The sequence below is a fragment of the Podarcis liolepis genome (assembly GCF_965112155.1).
Source record: "Podarcis liolepis genome assembly, chromosome: 5".
NCBI classification, from domain to species: Eukaryota; Metazoa; Chordata; class Lepidosauria; order Squamata; family Lacertidae; genus Podarcis; species Podarcis liolepis.
In genome coordinates this window covers 16,212,252-16,230,433 of record NC_139556.1, presented here as the reverse complement: position 1 = coordinate 16,230,433, position 18,182 = coordinate 16,212,252, and the positions used below count along the sequence as shown (strand labels likewise).

Below are 18,182 nucleotides of genomic sequence, written 5' to 3'. Positions count from 1 at the left end.
CACCTTTAAATATAAGAAGTGACCCCCTTTCTCTTTTATTGCATCCAAGCACTACTCATCCATTCATCTGGACTTTTCCTGGTTTCCATTTTCCTTTCCATCCTCTGGTCCTAACTTCTGCCTGCAAACTTTCGGACAGCGTTCGATTATTTCTCATTTTATTTCTTCTACAGTGCCTAGCGATTTCGGGTTCTCCGTTTGTAACATCGTCATGATTGAAGTGGGAACACTTTCCCTTTAAAATACCGGGATATTTAGAAAGGAGGGTTTTTTAACCCAGTCTTATTATCCTTTCATTTTGATTCACCCCTGTGCACCAAACGCCATCCCGGAGTTGCTAAGGTTAGTAGCGTTCTGTATCTTTGTGCCGTATTAAAGGATATCGTTTCAGTTGATCATGAGAAGAAGCGGAAGAAAACCACCCAGATGCACTAGCTCAGAATTTCCTCACGTCTTTCATCCTGTCTGTGAACACAGCGCTTCTCCCTTTCCTGATCCTGAAATCTTAAATCCGGGAAATGAAACCTACAGAGCCCTGAGAACAAGCCCCCTGCTGGGTAAAGAAGAGTAAAGCACTTGACCCTGAAATTCTGGTATTTCAAATTAATTGATGTAAAGCTTAATTCAGGTGCTGCTTAACGCTCTTTCCGCAGCTAGGAAGCTCTGCCCATATATAGCGCAGCCTGCAGCTTGCAAATCCGCAATAGGGTTTGCTGGGGAAATGACACAGGGCTTTAGAAGTTTTTCTGGCTGGGGGAAAACACACATTTGGGGCTGATATCGCTTGGCTTTATTTCTTGACCCTGGACTCTCCCCCCCCCCGACACTCCTTTCCTTGGCAATCATGTTATGCCCCAGATTCTAGATTCCCTCCATATAACCATTTGCTCCCTGTAGTCTTGAAATTGGAAGAATCCCAGATTTGTCACAGCCTGGTCCTATATGCACCTTTACCGAACCGTAAATCTGGTTTGCGCTCAATGGAACTAAGTCACAAACAAATGTCAATAGTAAACAGAGGCGGTTTTAGGGTGGCACAACGGGTGTGAGGCTCATTGGGTGCCGCACTGCAGGGGGCGCCAAAACAATGCTGTAGAACACAGCACGAGAGGCGGTGTGTGTGTGTGTGTCAGATTTCGGCAGCGCACAGGGCGCCGCTGAAATTTGAGAGCTCCAAGTCCACCACTGCAGTGGCGTAGCGTGGGGGGTGCAGGGTGGGACGGCCGCACCAGGCGCAACATCTGGGGGGGCGCGCGCTCGCACTCGCAGCTCTCTGCCCCTACCTGGCTCACTCACTCTCTCTCACACAAGGGGGCGCAAATTACTTGCCTTGCCCCGGGTGCTGACAACCCACACTACGCCACTGCACCACTGATAGTAAATCTGCATAGTACACAACGGGGAGCAAGCCCTACTGATCACTGGGATCAATGGGAATCCTGCAATCCTATGCATGACAGATGCTCCACAGAACTATCTCCCATGGTTTTAACCTTTAAAGCCCTATACAGCTTTAAAGGTCCCAGGCCACAGAGAGGTTAGGCTGGCCTCAACTAGAGCCAGGGCTTTTTCGGCTGTGGCTCCGATCTGGTGGAACGCTCTTGTCACAAGAGACTAGGGCCCTGTGGGACTTGACATCTTTCCGCAGGGCCTGCAAGACAGAGCTGTTCCACCAGGCCTTTGGTCAGGGCGCAGCCTGACTCCCTCCTTTGGCAATCTTCACAGAACTTTAGCTTAATGGTTGCCATCAATTGGATTTTAATTAATTTTTATAATGAAATGTTTTTAGAATGTTGCACTTTGTTGTTGTTAGCCGCCCTGAGCCCGGCTTCGGCTGTGGAGGGCAGGATATAAATTATTATTATTATTATTATTATTATTATTATTATTATTATTATTATTATTATTCCCTGAGCATGTTAACGCCACTCTTCTCTTTATGGAGAACGGCGCAAGCCAAAAACTCAGGATTACGCAATATATATAACCGAATGATGCAGAAAAGCTGCCCCAATTTCCCAAACTTCCTGTGCTTTTATCTTTGCTTGTTATGCTCATCCTGTGCCTCTCGCATCAGATGTTGCACTGATTTCTGGGAGCATCACTTCACAATCAACATATACTTTGCAGGAACAGAAAGAAAAATGTGCCTCATGTACGAGGATCTCTGTTTACAAATTACTGCATCCCATAGTAAACAGACAACTGAAGCCGACTCAAATACACTGGCCTGTGTATCATATGACAATCTGCCAATGACCGTACGTGGAGGAAAAAAGAAGGGCCGGTATTGATTTATCGATTGGGAATATTTATACCCCGCCTTCGAACTGGGGTCTTCAAAGGCAGCTCACATCATCCACACATGAAACAAAATTTTAAAAGGCAAACAACCCAGCAATTAATATACAATAAAACATAAAAGCAGCGGGTGGAGAGAAATAAGACTAAAACCCAAAGCCAACGGAAGGCTAAGAAACAGCAGTATCTGTTCAGACGCAAAGGGAAAATAAAAATGGCTTTGCCTGGCACTTTGAGCTTGTTTAACCAAGTCGCGGTGCCACACCAGAGAAGGCCCAATCCCAGTCACCACCCACCATTCGTCCCACAGGAGCAACACTCACAAAAGGGCTCCCCAGATCATCTGTTTACAAAGGGCAGGGTGATATGAGAGCAGCAGATCCTTTGCCTATCCCAAAAAATACACCATGGAGCTTGAATAATTCACACTTTAAATCAGAGAAGAAGAATGCTTCTTCCCATATCCTCCAACATTTCTCCCATGAAAATAGGGATGTACTAAATATTATTATTATTATTATTATTATTATTATTATTATTATTATTATTATTATACTATTTATACTCTGCCCATCTGACTGGGCAGCTTCCAACATACAGTTGTACCTTGGAAGTCGAATGGAATCTGTTCCGGAAGTCTGTTCAACTTCCAAAGCACGGCTTCTGATTGGCTGCAGGAAGCTCCTGCAGCCAATCGGAAGCCACGGAAGCCCCGTCGGACATTCTGGTTCCAAAGAACATTCGCAAACCGGAACACTCACTCCTGGGTTTGCGACGTTTGGGAGCCAAAACGTCCGAGTACCAAGGCATTTGGGATCCAAGGTACGACTGCATATTAAAACATAATTAAACATTAAAAAATACTTCCCCATACAGGGCTACCTTCAGATATCTTCTAAAGGTTGCATAGTTACTTTTCTCCTTGGCTTGGGGAGGTGGGGTCGCATAACTCCATGCCCTCCAATGAAAATAGCGACATCTTATATATTCTCTCAACCAATTGCTCTGCTTCTACCCAGTCTACCTGCAATCACAGCACCCAGAGCTCCCTAGCAACCTTCCAGGAACCTTAGGGTCATAGGATTTCTAGCTGTTTCACTCACGAACCCAAATGGGATCTGGGCCACTAATGCAGGTTTCCTCAAGCTCGGCCCTCCAGATGTTTTGAGACCACAATTCCCATCATCCCTGACCACTGATCCTGCTAGCTAGGGATCATGGGAGTTGTAGGCCAAAAACATCTGGAGGGCCAAGTTTGAGGAAGGCTGCACTAATGGACTATTCCCTCCTCTGCCTCAGCAACTCCCATCTGATATATATGTGGATGTCAGGCCTACGGCAACCAAATTTTCTTGGCTGCCTAGAGTCGCTCACTGGGGTCAACGCCATTGGCTCCCACCCAAACAGGGTCCCTGAATGCACTCTGCTTTCTCCCAAGCAACAACCTCTCCCCTCCCCCCCCATATCATGGCAATAAGATATTTCATAGTATATTGATAACAAAAATAAAAGCAGGAAGCCATGTTGACCCATCCCACCTCTCGCTTTTCGTCAAATGCTTGAGGAAGTGCTCTGCGGATCCTGAAAGCTAGCTCCCTGCTCTGTGATTTTCAGTTGCTCCTAAAAAATGTCACTGGTGCTATTTAGATTTGTGTTTCATAAAAGCTACATTACCACGGGAACTTCTGCAAACATCGTGACTGACTAAGACTTCCGTCCGAAACATATTTACCCGGTTTCCCCAGCCACTCTGAGCGGCTTCCACAAAGACCAAAAATACACTAAGATGTCACACATTAAAAACTTCCCTGAACCTTAAGATGTCTTCTGAATGTCAGGTAGTTGTTTATTTCCTTGACATACGACGGGAGGGTGTTCCACAGGGCGGGCACCACTACAGAGAAGGCCCTCTGCCTGGTTCCCTGTAGCTTTGCTTCTCGCAATGAGGGAACCGCCAGAAGGCCCTCAGCGCTGGACCTCATGAATAAGTCCCAATGAATCTACTGCTCAATTAAATCCAAGGAGACTTTACTTCTGAGTAGGCACACATAGGATTGTGCTGTAAGGCTGCAATCCTGTTCTAAACTTTACCCAAGAGAAAGCCCCATTGGCTTACTTTTGAGTAGACATGAAGAGAGTTCCACTGTAAGACTCTATCCAGAAATGCAATAGAGAAACAGCCTTGAAAGCCAATAACATAATTTCCCATACCGTGTGATGCACTTATCTGAGAGTTGAAAACGACGCATCTGTAATCTATCACAGCAAGTAAACAGCGCAGCCTGTGTGCTCAGACTTTTGTGCCACAATCTAAAGAGCAATCAGCGAACCCTTTCCTTCTCTGGTAGTGCTGCAGAGAGAGGGGAAAAGTTGCTCTTTCTGTCTGGCACCAGGCCAGGCAAGAGGAAGCATAACCTCCCCTTGGGTGACATGCAACTGCAGCACAAGCTGCAGCGCAACTCAGAAACGTGGTCCTATAACGAGGGACGGCAGTCAGGCTTAAAAGCCAGAAGCCCACACTCTCTATGACTATGGCGAAACAGCAAGCCGAGTGGGGCACGCAATCTGTTTGTCACTAGCAAGATGGTGCAGTTTCCACAAGAAACAAGACGTTGCCAATTGACGCTGGCTCGGCCTGCTCTTGTGCTTATAGAGGGGATCTCATCATCTGGAAGCAGCTGGTGAAGTTTTTCCACGGCACGGCGCTCACCACTACCCCCTGCTACTTGCCGCAGGTAAAACGGCCGGTCAAGTCACCGGGGTGGGGTTCAAAAGTTGGCAACTCTCCTTACGGGAATACTTCGGTCTCTGGAAATTGCCCGACAGTTTCAAATCAGAGCACAAGAGGGACAAGAGGAGACAGTTGTGTGGGTGTCGGTGGGATTCATTTTAAGGAAGGCAGTAAAACCATGTGAAATGAAGTAAGCCCCCGTCAAACGAAATTCAGGAGACAAACAGACAGCTATGCATTATTTCCTGCGCAGAACAAATGGTAGAATTAGGAAAGTTTCTCCCTTTTAAAATGTAGAACAGAACTACATATTTCATTCACGTTGCTGCTTTCAATCTACACAACTGAAGTCCAGTTACACTTCTCTCCCTTGCACAGGATTATGCCCCATTGAACTTAAGTTTATTTTTACCAATTAATTAATATATGGACCTGTCTTTGCTGCTTGTTCAGAGACAGATGTCCATTTCAGGAACTGATTCCCCCCCCCCCCATGTATCTTAAAAGACCATCTGATCGCTACAGCCTCTGTCATAGGTTTAAGATATCAGAGTGCTCCCCCTGTGTCCAAGTCTCTCTTATTTCTTTTCTTCTTCTCTCTCTCTCTCTCTCTCTCTCTCTCTCTCTCTCTTTCACTGGCTTGAGAAAGGTTTCATACCAGTTACGACTTTCAAAGCTGAGATATCTATGTTTTCCAGGCTCCCCTTTTCTTATACCAGGGTCAATGATACCGGGGTCACTCGCTCCTCATCAAATCAGCACATCGAGACCTGAAGTAACAAACCTTCCATAGGTTCTCATCTATCTATCTCTTGATTTATGGCCCGCCTCATCTCAAAAGTAACAAAAGCTGAAGAAGACACAGGCACACACGTAACAAAACAGAAATAAATTCCCGGTTGTTTTTCAGCACTGATCGGCAGTAAATTTATAATGCAGGCATACAGTCATATTGTGGGGAAAGAAGAGGAGGAGGAGGAATAAGAAAACATTTTTATTCTTTGGTATACTGTATAGGTGAGCAGAAAGAAGGATAGGATACTTTGGTTGCAAATTTTAAAGTTGGGACTGCTCTTCTATTTCGCCGTACCACGGTATACCCCATATATTCCTTATATTCCAACATATAAAAAGGGATATTAAAATTATATTATGATTATTCAAGGATCTATGTATCCGAAATTTGACTGTGCCATTTCTGAAAAGAGAAAAAATAGACTCCAGCTGAATCAGCTCTAAAGGCTTCTTACAAAGAATCTTCCATTTTGCAAATGAAAAAGAAACTAAAATTTTCTGACTTTACGCCTGCCATTATGTAGCACTTGCTCTTGGAACACAGAAGTGATAAAATGAGGCAAGGTATAAATATAAAGTAAAATAAACAAACTCCGTGCAAAATGCCACGGTTCTTATAGTTTCAAGACGCCAGATCTGAAACCTGTTACTTCCGAATATTTGTGTTTGCAAACGTAAACACTCATTTCCCACATGAGAGTTAAGAAATTTAGTGGGAGCAACGGAGGGCAGTTCCGTCGCAAAGGATTGTGCAAATATGAATTTGCAGGCCACATCAGCAAGGCGTTGGCAAACCATTAGCAAAATAATGACATGGTTTTGCGTCATCGTTTTTCAACATGCATGTGAACTAGAAATCGCCTGCTTATCTGCCCGCCCAATATTTGTGACAAGCATTTGCATTTGGATTTTTTACTAAACCTTCCTTTTTGCACTCTTGTAAAGATCAGAGATTTCCCCACAGAAGCTGGCAGGAGGAAATACTGCTCAGTGGAAAAAATATCAGGCTTTTTTTGGGGGGGGGGTCTAATTACTCCCTCCCGTATTTCTCAACTCCAGGGTTCCTCACTTCTTTCTGCCATTGCTCATGGCCTTAAATTGAGTCATTTTTTGCGTGCCTCAAATTCCAAGAACAAATCACCCCTTGACTAATGAGTGAAAGGAAGAAGGGGTGGGGAGAGCATGAAAGGCTGATGTTTTTAAAAAATCTGCACCAAGATAACTTTTAATTATTAGGGGAACAAAAAGGGCACCTTCTTCAAAACTGAATTTCAGAAGGTTGAGAGATCTCTCAGGACCCAATGGGTGCAATCATATTTACCATATTTCTGGGGAATATTTGCCAGGAGTATGATCAGACCTTACGATAACAAATGCTGCTTATGTTATCACATTTAACTTCATTTCTGGGGCAGACCGAGCAATGGCCAGGCAAATTAAGGTCTCCCAGTTGAATGGATACCAACTGGATCTAAGAAGTGCCTGAGTCTCAAGGCGATGCCCTGGGCTTGTGCGTACACAACCATTTGCGGAATTTACTCATTCTATTCCCACATGCTTAACATCAGCTGCTGCAGTTGCCCCTGGAAGGTCCTTGCTACTCTGGTAAGTTGCCATCTAGTCAATATTTAAAGGTAAACTCAGAGCTACCTAAACTCGGAACTGACCTCTTCGTACAGCAACCAGGGGGTGAAATCTAATAGTCCCGATCCAGAGAAGTAGCCAAAGCAGAAGACCGTGCGCATATTGTACACAAAGATAAACAGTGCACAAATGTGGGGCTTGGGACGGGGGATTGCTTCGGCTAAGAAACCAGATTCTGTGTGATCTACGGGGTGTGCTCTTTAAACACCACCACCCATCGCTTTTTGCACATCACATCCTCATGCAAAAACTGCTTGATTCCCTAAGGACAGTTCCTACCACCACCCAACTAGGATGGTTGCCTGATAGTTACATGTGCCAGAGCCGCCAAGAGCAGGTTTTCTGCGCTAGCCAAGAAAAGTGTGCTGCTCGCAGGAGGGAACAAATCCCGAATAAAATGAAACTCTCCCCCTGCAATTTTGAGGTGCTGGGTTATTTTCTCTCCTGACTGCCCTTCTACAGCTGCTTCCAAAAAGGTGCCTGAATGTCAAAGTGTTATTATTTCAGTCCAGAACAGAGACGGTAGGATCTGGGATTTTTCAAAAGGAGGGTGTATAATTAGCCAATCAGTATTATGTTACTCTGTTCATAACTTAATAACCATTTTAATACAGATGGCACACACAGGGACAATTTCCTGGGATAGCCTTGCAGTATATTACAGAGACAGTGTGTTTGGGGGGAGCTTTTTTTAGCCAAGGTACATTCTCCAAGTTAATTTTACCTGCTGTTTTGAGATGATTTGGGATAATTCCATATCGTTTTCTAAAATATTAGAAGCCATTTATCGAAGATGCCAACTTGGGGGGGGGGGGGAATGCCTCCTGGCCATTAGAACTTTGACAAATCTTCTATGGAAACCACATAAATTAACAAAGCATTTTTTCCCCTATTCCTATTGGTGAAAATGACTTCTTTTTTAAAAAATGGAATTGGCTACATTTTCTATGTATTTCATGATTAACTATTTAGCCAAGCAGCTGTAGAGATGGATGCTAGACTGTTGTGTCCATCTGGATACAAGTGTCTCTGTGGGGCGACTTTCTATATTACTTTTTCCTACATGGAGATTCATATCTCTGATATTTGCAGCAGCTGCCCCTTTCTGCAGTTTGTGGCAGAAAATACTCTTGCATCTTCATCTGTATGTTTCGAAACACATCCATTTAGAGTTTCCTTTTCCTTACATGCATTCTTAACATGCTGGATATAAGGGAGCCACAAATACAGGTAAGTCTAAAAATCTGCTCAGATATGTACCCCGCATTAATTCCTTTGTAACTGATGACAACAGAAGGTTGAAGTCCTTCAATCCTACTTTCCCTTTTCAAGCACAACCAATAGCGTGTGTGCCTATCTAAATCACAGTCTCCAGATCACCTCGCCCAGGATTTTTGTCTTGCCAACGTCAGCACATGGAATAGTGGAGTGTCTCTCTTTGAAGGAGGGTATTTACGGTTCTCAGTGTGTATTCTGCCTTTTGCAGGTGTGCAAATTGTCCCACCGCGTTGCGTTTGAAAGCACAAGGGGATGTATTGCTCTCTAGTTGATTCTCTTACATTGTTGTCTCAACACCAGCACTGGATCTTATCACAGGGGTATCTGTCTTCTATGTATTTAGCTATCTATAGGTAGAAAGGCAGGCAGGCAACTTGCTTTGGAAGAAGGCACAGGGCTGGCATTACTCTCTGACCACTTTTGTACGGCACACACTCACACAAATGGGGTGCCACCCCTATGATATAGCCAGAAACTTGGAAAGGAAAGAAAGAAAGGCACACATCAGCAGGGAACACGAAATAAGAGGTTTAGAAAGCTGCCAAACTAAAATCGAGATAGCGAAAAATACGCGTGAGACGCACACAGAGCGCAGGCAGAGGCGCCTGCGCGCAGGCCAGCACACAACTGTTTGTAACCCTTGACCTAAGCGAATCTTCCTTTCAGAAGTTTCTCCAACTCCCGAGGGGCTCGAAAAGGTGCGAGAGCTCTTTCTTCCTCCAAAAGGAAGCGTCATTGCCCGGGGGAGGGGGAAAGAAAGGCCTCTTATTTGAGGGGGAGGAAAAGAAGAAGTAGTCGTAGAAGTTAAGACTGTTTGTTTAAGACAAACCACCATTTGGTATTTGAACGGCACGGCAATCGTCTCCACAATATAGGAGCTTTTCATGTTTTGAGAGGTTTAACCGGAGAGAAAACGCCTGTCTTTCCCAGGGAGGCAAAGATACTATGAGCGCGTCCATCTCCTCTTTCCCCCAACAAACCGGACGCCAATTGCGCGCCGAAACAACTGTTGGGGTGATGCGCCGTGGACCCTGCTCCCGGCTCCCCCTACCCGCGTCGCCACCCTACATTTCCTTAGCCCCATAACCATCTCCTTTCGGAAATCTGCCCCGGCGAACCAAGACAAGCCGTCGGAGCCCCACGGGCACGCCCTAAGGCAGATACAGAAGCGGTCCAGAAGCTCGCCCGCGCGCCCGGAAACTGGAGTGGCTCCATTAGTTAGGATGGAGACCTCTTTTTTTGTCCTTTCAGACTAAGTGTGAGCGAGGGAGAGACAGGCACACAGAGAGAGAGGACTCAGAGAAGAAGAGAGGAAGCGTCTGTTGGGGTGGGCAGGGGTCTTCAGGGCCTCTAGGGACAAGGGCGGAGTGGGGGGAGAAGGCAGGCTGGGTGTCCCGCCAGGAAAGCAACCCGGTGGCGCTCAGAGGCTGGGGGCGCAGGAGGCGCTGGTGTGTGCGACTCACCGGTTGATGGAGGACACGCTGGGGACGGTGTCGTTGTCGCAGATGCCCTCGGCCAGTAGCCGGTCCCGGATCTCCCAAGCGAACATGGTGGGGTTTTGCCTCTTGTACTCGGCGATTTTATCCACTACTTTGGGGGTCGCCACTTTGGGCTTAGAGCCTCCGATCACGCCCGGCTTGATGCTCCCCGTCTCGTAGTACCTGCAAGTGCAGAGCGAGGTTCAAAGCTGAGCCCCCGAGCCTGCAGGGAAGCCTCCATCCACGCACCCCGCGCCCACCGCCGCTCCCGAACACGTGCACGCAAGCCAACGGGTTGGGGAGGCGATTTTTGGACCCCGCATTCCCGCCCCCGCGCGGATCTGCAAGGGAAACCCCACTCTCGCATCCCGTCCTGGGGCTGTCCTCCTGGGGCTGCAGGGTCCGCCTTGCCTGGAGTCAGCCCCGGAAACACCACCACCCCCATTTTCCACAGGCCCTTGGCGCGCGTAACGCCTGGTTCGGCGGGGCAGGACGATGCAGAGGCCGGGGGCACCCTGGCCACAACACTCCCCCTTCCCCCCTGCCCATGCCAACCTACAGCCAGGAGAAGTTAGCTAGACACACTTAACCGTGGGGGAGGGGGAAACTGAGAGTTGGTTTTGTTTTTTTTAAGGGGGATTTCCTCGACTCCGATTTCCTCCCCAGCGCTTGGTCCCGGGTCTCCCCCACCCCCTAAAAAACCCAGACGCATCTTTTTTCCTCTGTCTCTCTCTCTCTGTCTCTCTCTCTCTCTTTCTCTCTCTCTCTCTGCCCTTCGCCGGGCAATTGCTAATCCCTTTGCAAATCCTTTGCAAAGAAAGCGGGGTGATAGTGGAAAATCTACATTTTTTGGACACCCCCTCCAGCCCCCTCCCTGGCATGCACTCGGCTCAGCTGCCCCCCCCCCCCGGCCTTCTCCCCACTCCCCCTTTGAGCTGAGCTCTGCTGTAGGGCGGTGACATCTACTTGACGAAGGGGGGGGGGGGAGAAGGAAGAAAAAGAGAGAGAGAGAGGAGGAGAAGAGAGAGAGAGAGGCAGCCTGCCGGCCTGCTGGTTCCTGCTGACCTGGGGGTGGAGAGAAAGTAGGGCCCGGCCTGTCTTAGCTGGGAGGAGGAGGAGGCGGGGAGGGGAGACTTGCAGGTTGGTCTCACAGCAAATTGGGTTGCAATCGCTTTGTTTCTTTGCTTGGTGGGCTTTTCCCCCTCTTTCCGAACCCACAGCAGGTCCCTGTTTTAAGATAGTGCCAGACAAAAGAAAGCAAGAGAGGAGCGTGGGTGCTGGGTGGCTGGGTGGCGGGTGCGCAGCGCCGACGAGCCGGGCCTCCCTTCGCCCCCGGGGTCCAGGGCTCCGCTTCCAGGTCCACACCGAGACTCTGCCAAAGGGCAGCCGAGGCGCCTCTCTCTCTCTCCCCCTCCCCGCCCCTGGCGGCGCTTGCCCTCCCCACGCGCGCCCGGGCCTTACCTGCCCAGAATCTTGCTGACGCAGCCGTGGCTGACCCGCAGCTGCCGGGAGATGTCGCAGGGTCGCACCCCCTGGTGAGCCAGCTCCACGATCCTTTGCCTCACCACGTCCGGCAGGGGCCTGCCGTTCACAAACACCCCCCCGAGCTGGTTGACACCCCCGTGCCCTGCTGGGGAGAGAGAAGAAACACGCACACACCAGCGAAGACCCACGCACACCGGGGGTGGGGAAGGGAGGGCAGGAGAGGGGAGGGAAAGGAGGGGAAAGGGAGAGAAACATTAGTCGGGGCAGTTAAGCCGGACAAGTCGCCAATGACAGGGGAAGGGGTGGGGTGGGAAGGCAGGCAGGCAGGCAGGATTCGACCCCCGCGGCTAAGGGAGCCTTCTCGTGGCGCCCAACGGGGCTGGGTGCTCCCCTGTGTGTTTTTTAAGGGTCTTTCCCACCCTGGGGAGGGTGGCAGGTGATTGACTTGGCCGTTCCCACCGGAAACCAAAATCTCTGCCCAGGAGGAAGGTCTCCTCAAATTCTCCCCTCCTTTTCTCTCTCTTCTCTTCCCTCAATTTATATTTCCACTCGGCTCTGCCCAAGTTTCCAAACAGGTCGGGCTCGATGCTCTGACACGGGCGAAATCCTACTCCTTTCTGAGGGGCCGCTCAATTGTTTCATAGCAAAATTATTTGCTGGTATAAAAATAGAACGAATGAGTCCGTCTCTTTTCTTCTCCCCCCTCACTAACATTTTATATCTTTCCTTTTTCTTTCTTTGCTTTTCAGGATAATTTCTCCCATTATACAGAATTATTTTTCAGAGGAATAACAATTTATACCAGCTTCGGGTGCGCTGTGTTTTAATTTTTTTAAAGCCATATATCTTTTTATATATTCCTCTTTATCCTCCCCATCTGAGACAATCCCCCAGACCTGAGCTGCTTTTGCAGCAGTCTAATAATTTATAATATAGCTAAATCCAGCGGGGCAGGAATCTATCCCTGCTGTCCTCGAAGCAGGAATTTCACGGAGAGGATTTTAATCCAGCGCTTGCCACAATAATCTGTGGGGGTTTGGATGTTTTGGACAGCGCCGAAAGGCTCTAAGAGAATTCCCCCCCCCCCCGGTGTTGTTGTTTATTAGCCTTTCCCCGCGGTCCCTTCTCCCTTGCGCCTCGATCCGCAACTCACTTAAGCCGAAATATTTCCCTTTCGGGCGCTCCAGCCCAGGCGGAACCTGCCGTGGACTGGAGCTGCTTGAAGCCCCCTCTCCGGTGTTTAACTGGAATAGGTACCGGAGCGATGTTAAGTGTCAAAAGGTCCCTGGAGTGATTACACCCACAAGGTGAATAGAGCGCTGCATTTAACTCGCACACAACGGACCTAACCTTTGCTGCTGCCTGGGCGAGGTAGGAAGGAAAGGGAAAAAGAGATCTTAAGTCTTTGGGTTTTTTTTCCTCCCCAAGCTTACTGAAAAATGATCTGTTTGTATTTTTGCCGTGCTCCCACCCTCCTCGGTACTCAGTGACACTGACTTATTGGCTCTGAACTTAGTGGAAACTCTCATTGCCCCTGCGATCGATTCCAGTCCTTTCTCGCAAATAGAGTTTTTTCACCTCTTCGCCGAGCACCTTCCAGGATGCTCAGCGAGCAGCAGCTTCTAAAGCCCGCTTACATCCTATTTATTGGCCGGGAGGTTGCACAGAAATGCACTCCACGACGCCGCTCCCCAACCACTGCCACGGCTTTGTTTTCGTGAAATTAAGAGGGGATTTCAGGTCGTCTTCCTGCAACCGCCCCGGCCCCCCCCCCCAAAGCATCCACCGCACACTTTTCACTGTCTCTCCTTATTTTTTTATTTTTGCAGGTGGAATGGCGTTGACCGCCCTCTCTTTCTCACTCTGTACCTGTTTGTTTCCTTCATTTGTCTGGGTCACCTTCTGCAGATGTTGCCTCTAAAGTTACCAAGCAGGCAATTTCTGCAGCACCTTATTCCTGAATAATTCAGGGCACCTTTGATAACTCGCATTACAGAGTATTAAAAGGCAACAGATGCAAAAAAGATTAAGGGATTAATAATTCAGATTATTGCACCTGCGTCTCCCCAGCCACACACCAGCCCAAGTTCTGAATTCACTTCCTTCGGGGTTAGAGCCCGTCTTTTTTCCCCTTTCCTACGGCTGCTTCTCGCTTTTCGTGCTCCGGCCGTTCCTTTGTAACGCAGGGCGCTCGTTGAATGGCGCACGCTTCTACCCGAAGCAAGTCAGAAGAGGTTGTGGGGGTACGAAATTTACCCCACTTCCAAGAAACAAAAAAAACCCAACGCATTTGCAGGAGGGAATTAAACCTTCCGATGAACCACGTTGTTTAATTTTAAATAGTTCTAGATATAACTAATGTGGGATTCGGCCTGTTAAAACATTCCTACATCAAACTGCAGCTGGAATCATTTCAGTTTGGCTTTTATAAGAGGCAGGTGATTGACACGAAATGTCAAAAATGCGAAAAATATAGACAACGGTCGGTTTTAGGTTTGTTTTTTTTTAAGGTATTTATTGGTTGGAACATCGGTCCTTTTCGCCCGATTTCCTAGTCCCAAAATACGTTTTAACTCCTTACACATTATTTCCCCCTCCTTTGTGTCTTTTTAAGCGTGATTTTTGTGTAGGGCATATGCTTGAAAGTTAAGGATGTCAAAAGTTAGGGATTGCTGTTAATTATTCATTTACTGACTCTCTCAGTCTCCCCTCTCTGGTTTCAGCTGAATGTTGTTGCTTTTTGTTTTGTTTTAAACAGAATTGTTCCTCCGCAATTATTTCCTTTTAAATAAAAAGTGTTAAGCGAGGCGATGGTGAGCCGCGACAATAAGAAGAAAGAGCCGGGTTGATTTCTGGGTTTTGCTCCTCCTGAAATGGACTGAGAGAGAAACAATTCCGGGATCCTCTGCCCCTCCGCGTCAGAAATGGATGCATTTAAAAGACAGGCCGAGGATTTGGGGCGGCGGGGGAATGTGGCAAACGGAAAGCTCAACGCACAAAACTTCAGAGAAGGCAAAGCGAATCGAACGGAAAGGCCTTTAAAATCCTTATTTTAAAGGAAACGCTCTCAGCTTACGCCGAGGCTGGCTTTTCCTCTCCTGACCCCCGTTTAATAATTACAAATCAGATAATGTAAAATCTAAGGGGAAAGGCAGTGTATAGATTTACACCGACGTCTTATAAGCACACTATATTATGTTCCTATCCAGTTATAATTTCATTATATTCTACGGGCTTTTCTCCTGCCTAACTGAAGCCCGGGGTTGCATTTTTAAAGTCCAGAACTCCTCCGAACTACTTCAAAGATTTGGCTCTATGGAAAGGGAGTTTGGGAGCCTTCATTCCGCTAACAGCGTCGCCAGGAGTTTGGGGTGAGAGGGTCCCTTCTAAAACCTCTTCCCCCCCCCCCGGCCCGCAGTCCACTAGAAAGTGGAAGGACTGCCACGGCTGCCCGGCCTTTTTCCTGCTTCACCTTCCAGCCGGCGGAGATGGCAAGCGGGGAAGGGGCTCTCAGGTGCGGAGGGAGAGGAGAGGAGGAGGCGGCGGCGGCGGCGGCGCCGAGGGCTGCTGCCGGTACTCACGGTGCATAGCGGAGAAGGGGTCTGCCTTGCAGTGCATATCCATGGGGAGGCAGAGGAAGGGGAAGAAGTCGGCTGACGCCGCCGTGTCGCCGCGCAGAGTCAACTTCGGCACTTGGGGGAGAATCGGGCCGGAGGCGCGGCGGAGCGGACGGGGAGCCGGCTCGGCGCGCCGACGGGGAGCCGGGCGACGGCCTGGACGAGGAGCAGAAGATGGAGAAGCAGAAGCGGCGGCGGCGGTGGTGGCGCCGCCCCCCGGGTCGCCCTTCTTCCCTCGCTGCCGCTCCTGGGCCGGCGGAGGGCCAAGGGAACTTTCCTTCCTCGGCGGCGCTCACGATCCCCACCCGGAGCAAGGACAGGTGCACGGCATGGCGGGGGCCCCGTCGGGCCGGCGCAGCGCAGCAGCGTCGCGCTCGGCTCTCCAAGTCGCCGGCGCCGCGGAGTTCGCTTCTGCCAAGTTCGTTCGACGGCACGGCGGCAAATCCGGGAGCGATGGGCCGGTGGGTCACCCAGGCAAGCGCTTCTTCTCTCCGCCGTCGAGGATCTGCTTCTGACTCCGCTGCTCCGGGTTCCCTAGGCGGAGGGCGAAGGAGGAAACCCGGCTCCTCCTGGTCCTTCCAGACTTTTTCCCCCCTGGCTCGCTCGCTCGCTCCCTCCTTCCTTGTCGCCTCCCTCCCTCTCCTCTCTCTCTCTCTCCTCCCCCCGTCTCCTTTTTTTTTCTTTTTTGCACAAGGTGGGATGTGCTTGCCACGAGCTTTGCCTGGAGAATGGAGCTGCCGTCGCCGGTGTGCGCCTCTCTAAAAGCGGCAAACCCCCCTCCAGATCTCACCCCGGACTCCCCCCCTCTCCGTACACACACACACATACACTCGCTATCCCTCTCCCTCGCACACACCTCCGCCCCCTCCCCTCTCGCTCTCGCCCTCCCTTTTTCGCCGGGCACACACACACACACACACACACACACACACACACACACACACACAGAGAGAGAGAGAGAAAGAGAGAGAGAGAGAGAGAGAGAGAGAGAGAGAGAGAGAGAGAGAGAGAGAGATGGATGGCTTGTCAGACAAAGGCAATAGATTCCAACACTCTCGGATTCGCCAACGCGCAGCGCCGGAGACCCGGCGAGGAAGGTCCGGCGCTCTGTCACCGCCAAAGCGAAAAACGCACCCCCTCAAAAAAATAAATACGTACCAACAAATAAATATATCTGTGTGGGGGTGCCGGCGCGGGGGAGGGGAGTAGATCCAGGAGACCAGGGAGAGGGGAGAGGACCAAAACCGCCGAGGTATAGGGAAGGCGCGGAGTGGTTGATTGGTTGGTTGGGCGATCGGGGGATCCGGGAAGGGCCAGGAAACTCGCAGGGGGCATCAACTGTTGGGTAGCACCGTGGCAAGTCCGCGGGCGCAGAGAGTCCTCGCGGCTTTGTTTTCTTTCCTCTCCCACGCCGTGGGATGATGAAGGGGTCTACTTTTGTATTTTACGCGCGTTGGAAGCCTGCCGATGTAGATGTAAATGTGCCCCCCCCCGAAAACACTTCCCCCGCCGCCATTATTTGTTTTAATGTGGGAGGCCTTCCGCCTCCAGAAATCTCAGCTGCTGGAGCCGAATCGAAGGCGAGGATCGACTTTTGCGCGCGCGCCTACGCGCGCGCCCTTCCCTCCCGGTTTGCCCCTCAGTCAAACGCAGGCGAAAGGGTCGGATCTGGAGACGCGGGGGCCGCCCGGGCAGCGAAGCGGCCTCGGCTTAAATCGCTGGAACTCGGCGCGCTCCCCCTCGAGTCGCCTGGAGGTCGGGGCTGCGGCCAGCAAAGCCAGGAGGCACTTGTCCACCCCAATCCCCCACCCGCAGACCTGAGCGATTGGGGACGAGGCCCTCGAGGTCCCGGGGATTAATCTGGGCATCGGGAGGGTTGTGCGAACCAGCTGTGTGAAGGGCCTGCGGGGAATTCAGTTTAAAAACGCCTCGAACTCTTGCGTAAGAAAAATCTGGCATAGGGATGAGAAGGAAAACACTTTTTTTGCGGTAGCTGTCAGTCATTTTCCAGTCCCAACCACGTTTACTCGGAGGCAAGCCCCACTGATTCCAATGGGGCTTGCTTCCAAGTAAATATGTTGGGTATTTCCGCCTTCGTGGGGCTTGTTTCAAACGTCCCAGATTTTTGTTCCTCTGCCCGCATTTTCATTTCGATCCATTAGAAACAGAATTTTAAAACCGCGTGTGTGTGTGTTATGACTTAATGTGCCTGTTTCCAATTTTTCCTCTCCCGTTTTCATTTTAAACTTTTGATTTTTCTTTATTATTATGTTTTGTACGATATGGATTTCAAAAACTGGCAAAAACTGAAAGAGGTGGCATCAGAAAACACGCGCAGGAAGCTGACGAAAGAGAGTCGGGAACCAACCTGAGATTAATAAACAGACAGATGTGAATATTAGCTCGGGTTTTTGTTGCCTTCCTCGGCTTGTATCATTAGACGAAGCGCCGCTCCGTCTTCCTCTGCCTTCTTTGATCCATCCTTCCCACCTCTCCGCTTATCTGTCACAAACTAACCTCTTTGTTTAATAACCAGTTAAGCCAAGGATCTCCTTGATGAAATATTTTCCTCCATCTCATAAATCAAATTGGCACTTAAGCTGATGTTCTCTCCCTTTTTCTCTTCGTCTCCTTTCCCGCTCTGTGTTTACAAAAGCGCCTCTCTCTTTATTTTTCTGGACATTTTCGGCCCGCTTGTGTGTTCGGCGGCTTAAATTATTATTATTTTTCGAAAACAAAATCGCTGGACGGGTTTTCTGAGGACTCTCCTCTCGCCCGCGTCACACAGCAGAGAAAGTGCCCGCGCCAAATTCTCGTCCTTCTGCTTCACTGGATCAGAGATCGGTTTGCCAC

At 49.4% G+C, this 18,182-nt stretch overlaps 1 protein-coding gene across 13 annotated transcripts in view; it reads right to left on the bottom strand.

The window, feature by feature from the left end:
* The window catches only part of PAX2 (paired box 2), a 155,424-nt gene that overhangs the window by 126,279 nt on the left and 10,963 nt on the right, over positions 1–18,182 (bottom strand). For 3 of the 13 annotated variants that reach the window (XM_083502733.1, XM_083502732.1, XM_083502734.1), the window contains exons 1-4: positions 15,294–15,432; positions 11,689–11,857; positions 11,293–11,454; positions 10,213–10,410 (exon numbers count right to left, since the gene is read on the bottom strand). In XM_083502733.1, the coding sequence (XP_083358859.1) occupies positions 10,213–10,410; positions 11,293–11,454; positions 11,689–11,857; positions 15,294–15,336 (572 nt within the window). In that variant the 5' untranslated portion in view covers positions 15,337–15,432. Of the gene's footprint in view, positions 1–10,212; positions 10,411–11,292; positions 11,455–11,688; positions 11,858–15,293; positions 15,926–16,487; positions 16,694–18,182 lie in introns of those variants that run through there. The other 10 variants (XM_083502738.1, XM_083502736.1, XM_083502727.1 and 7 more) reach the window with 9 other exon arrangements.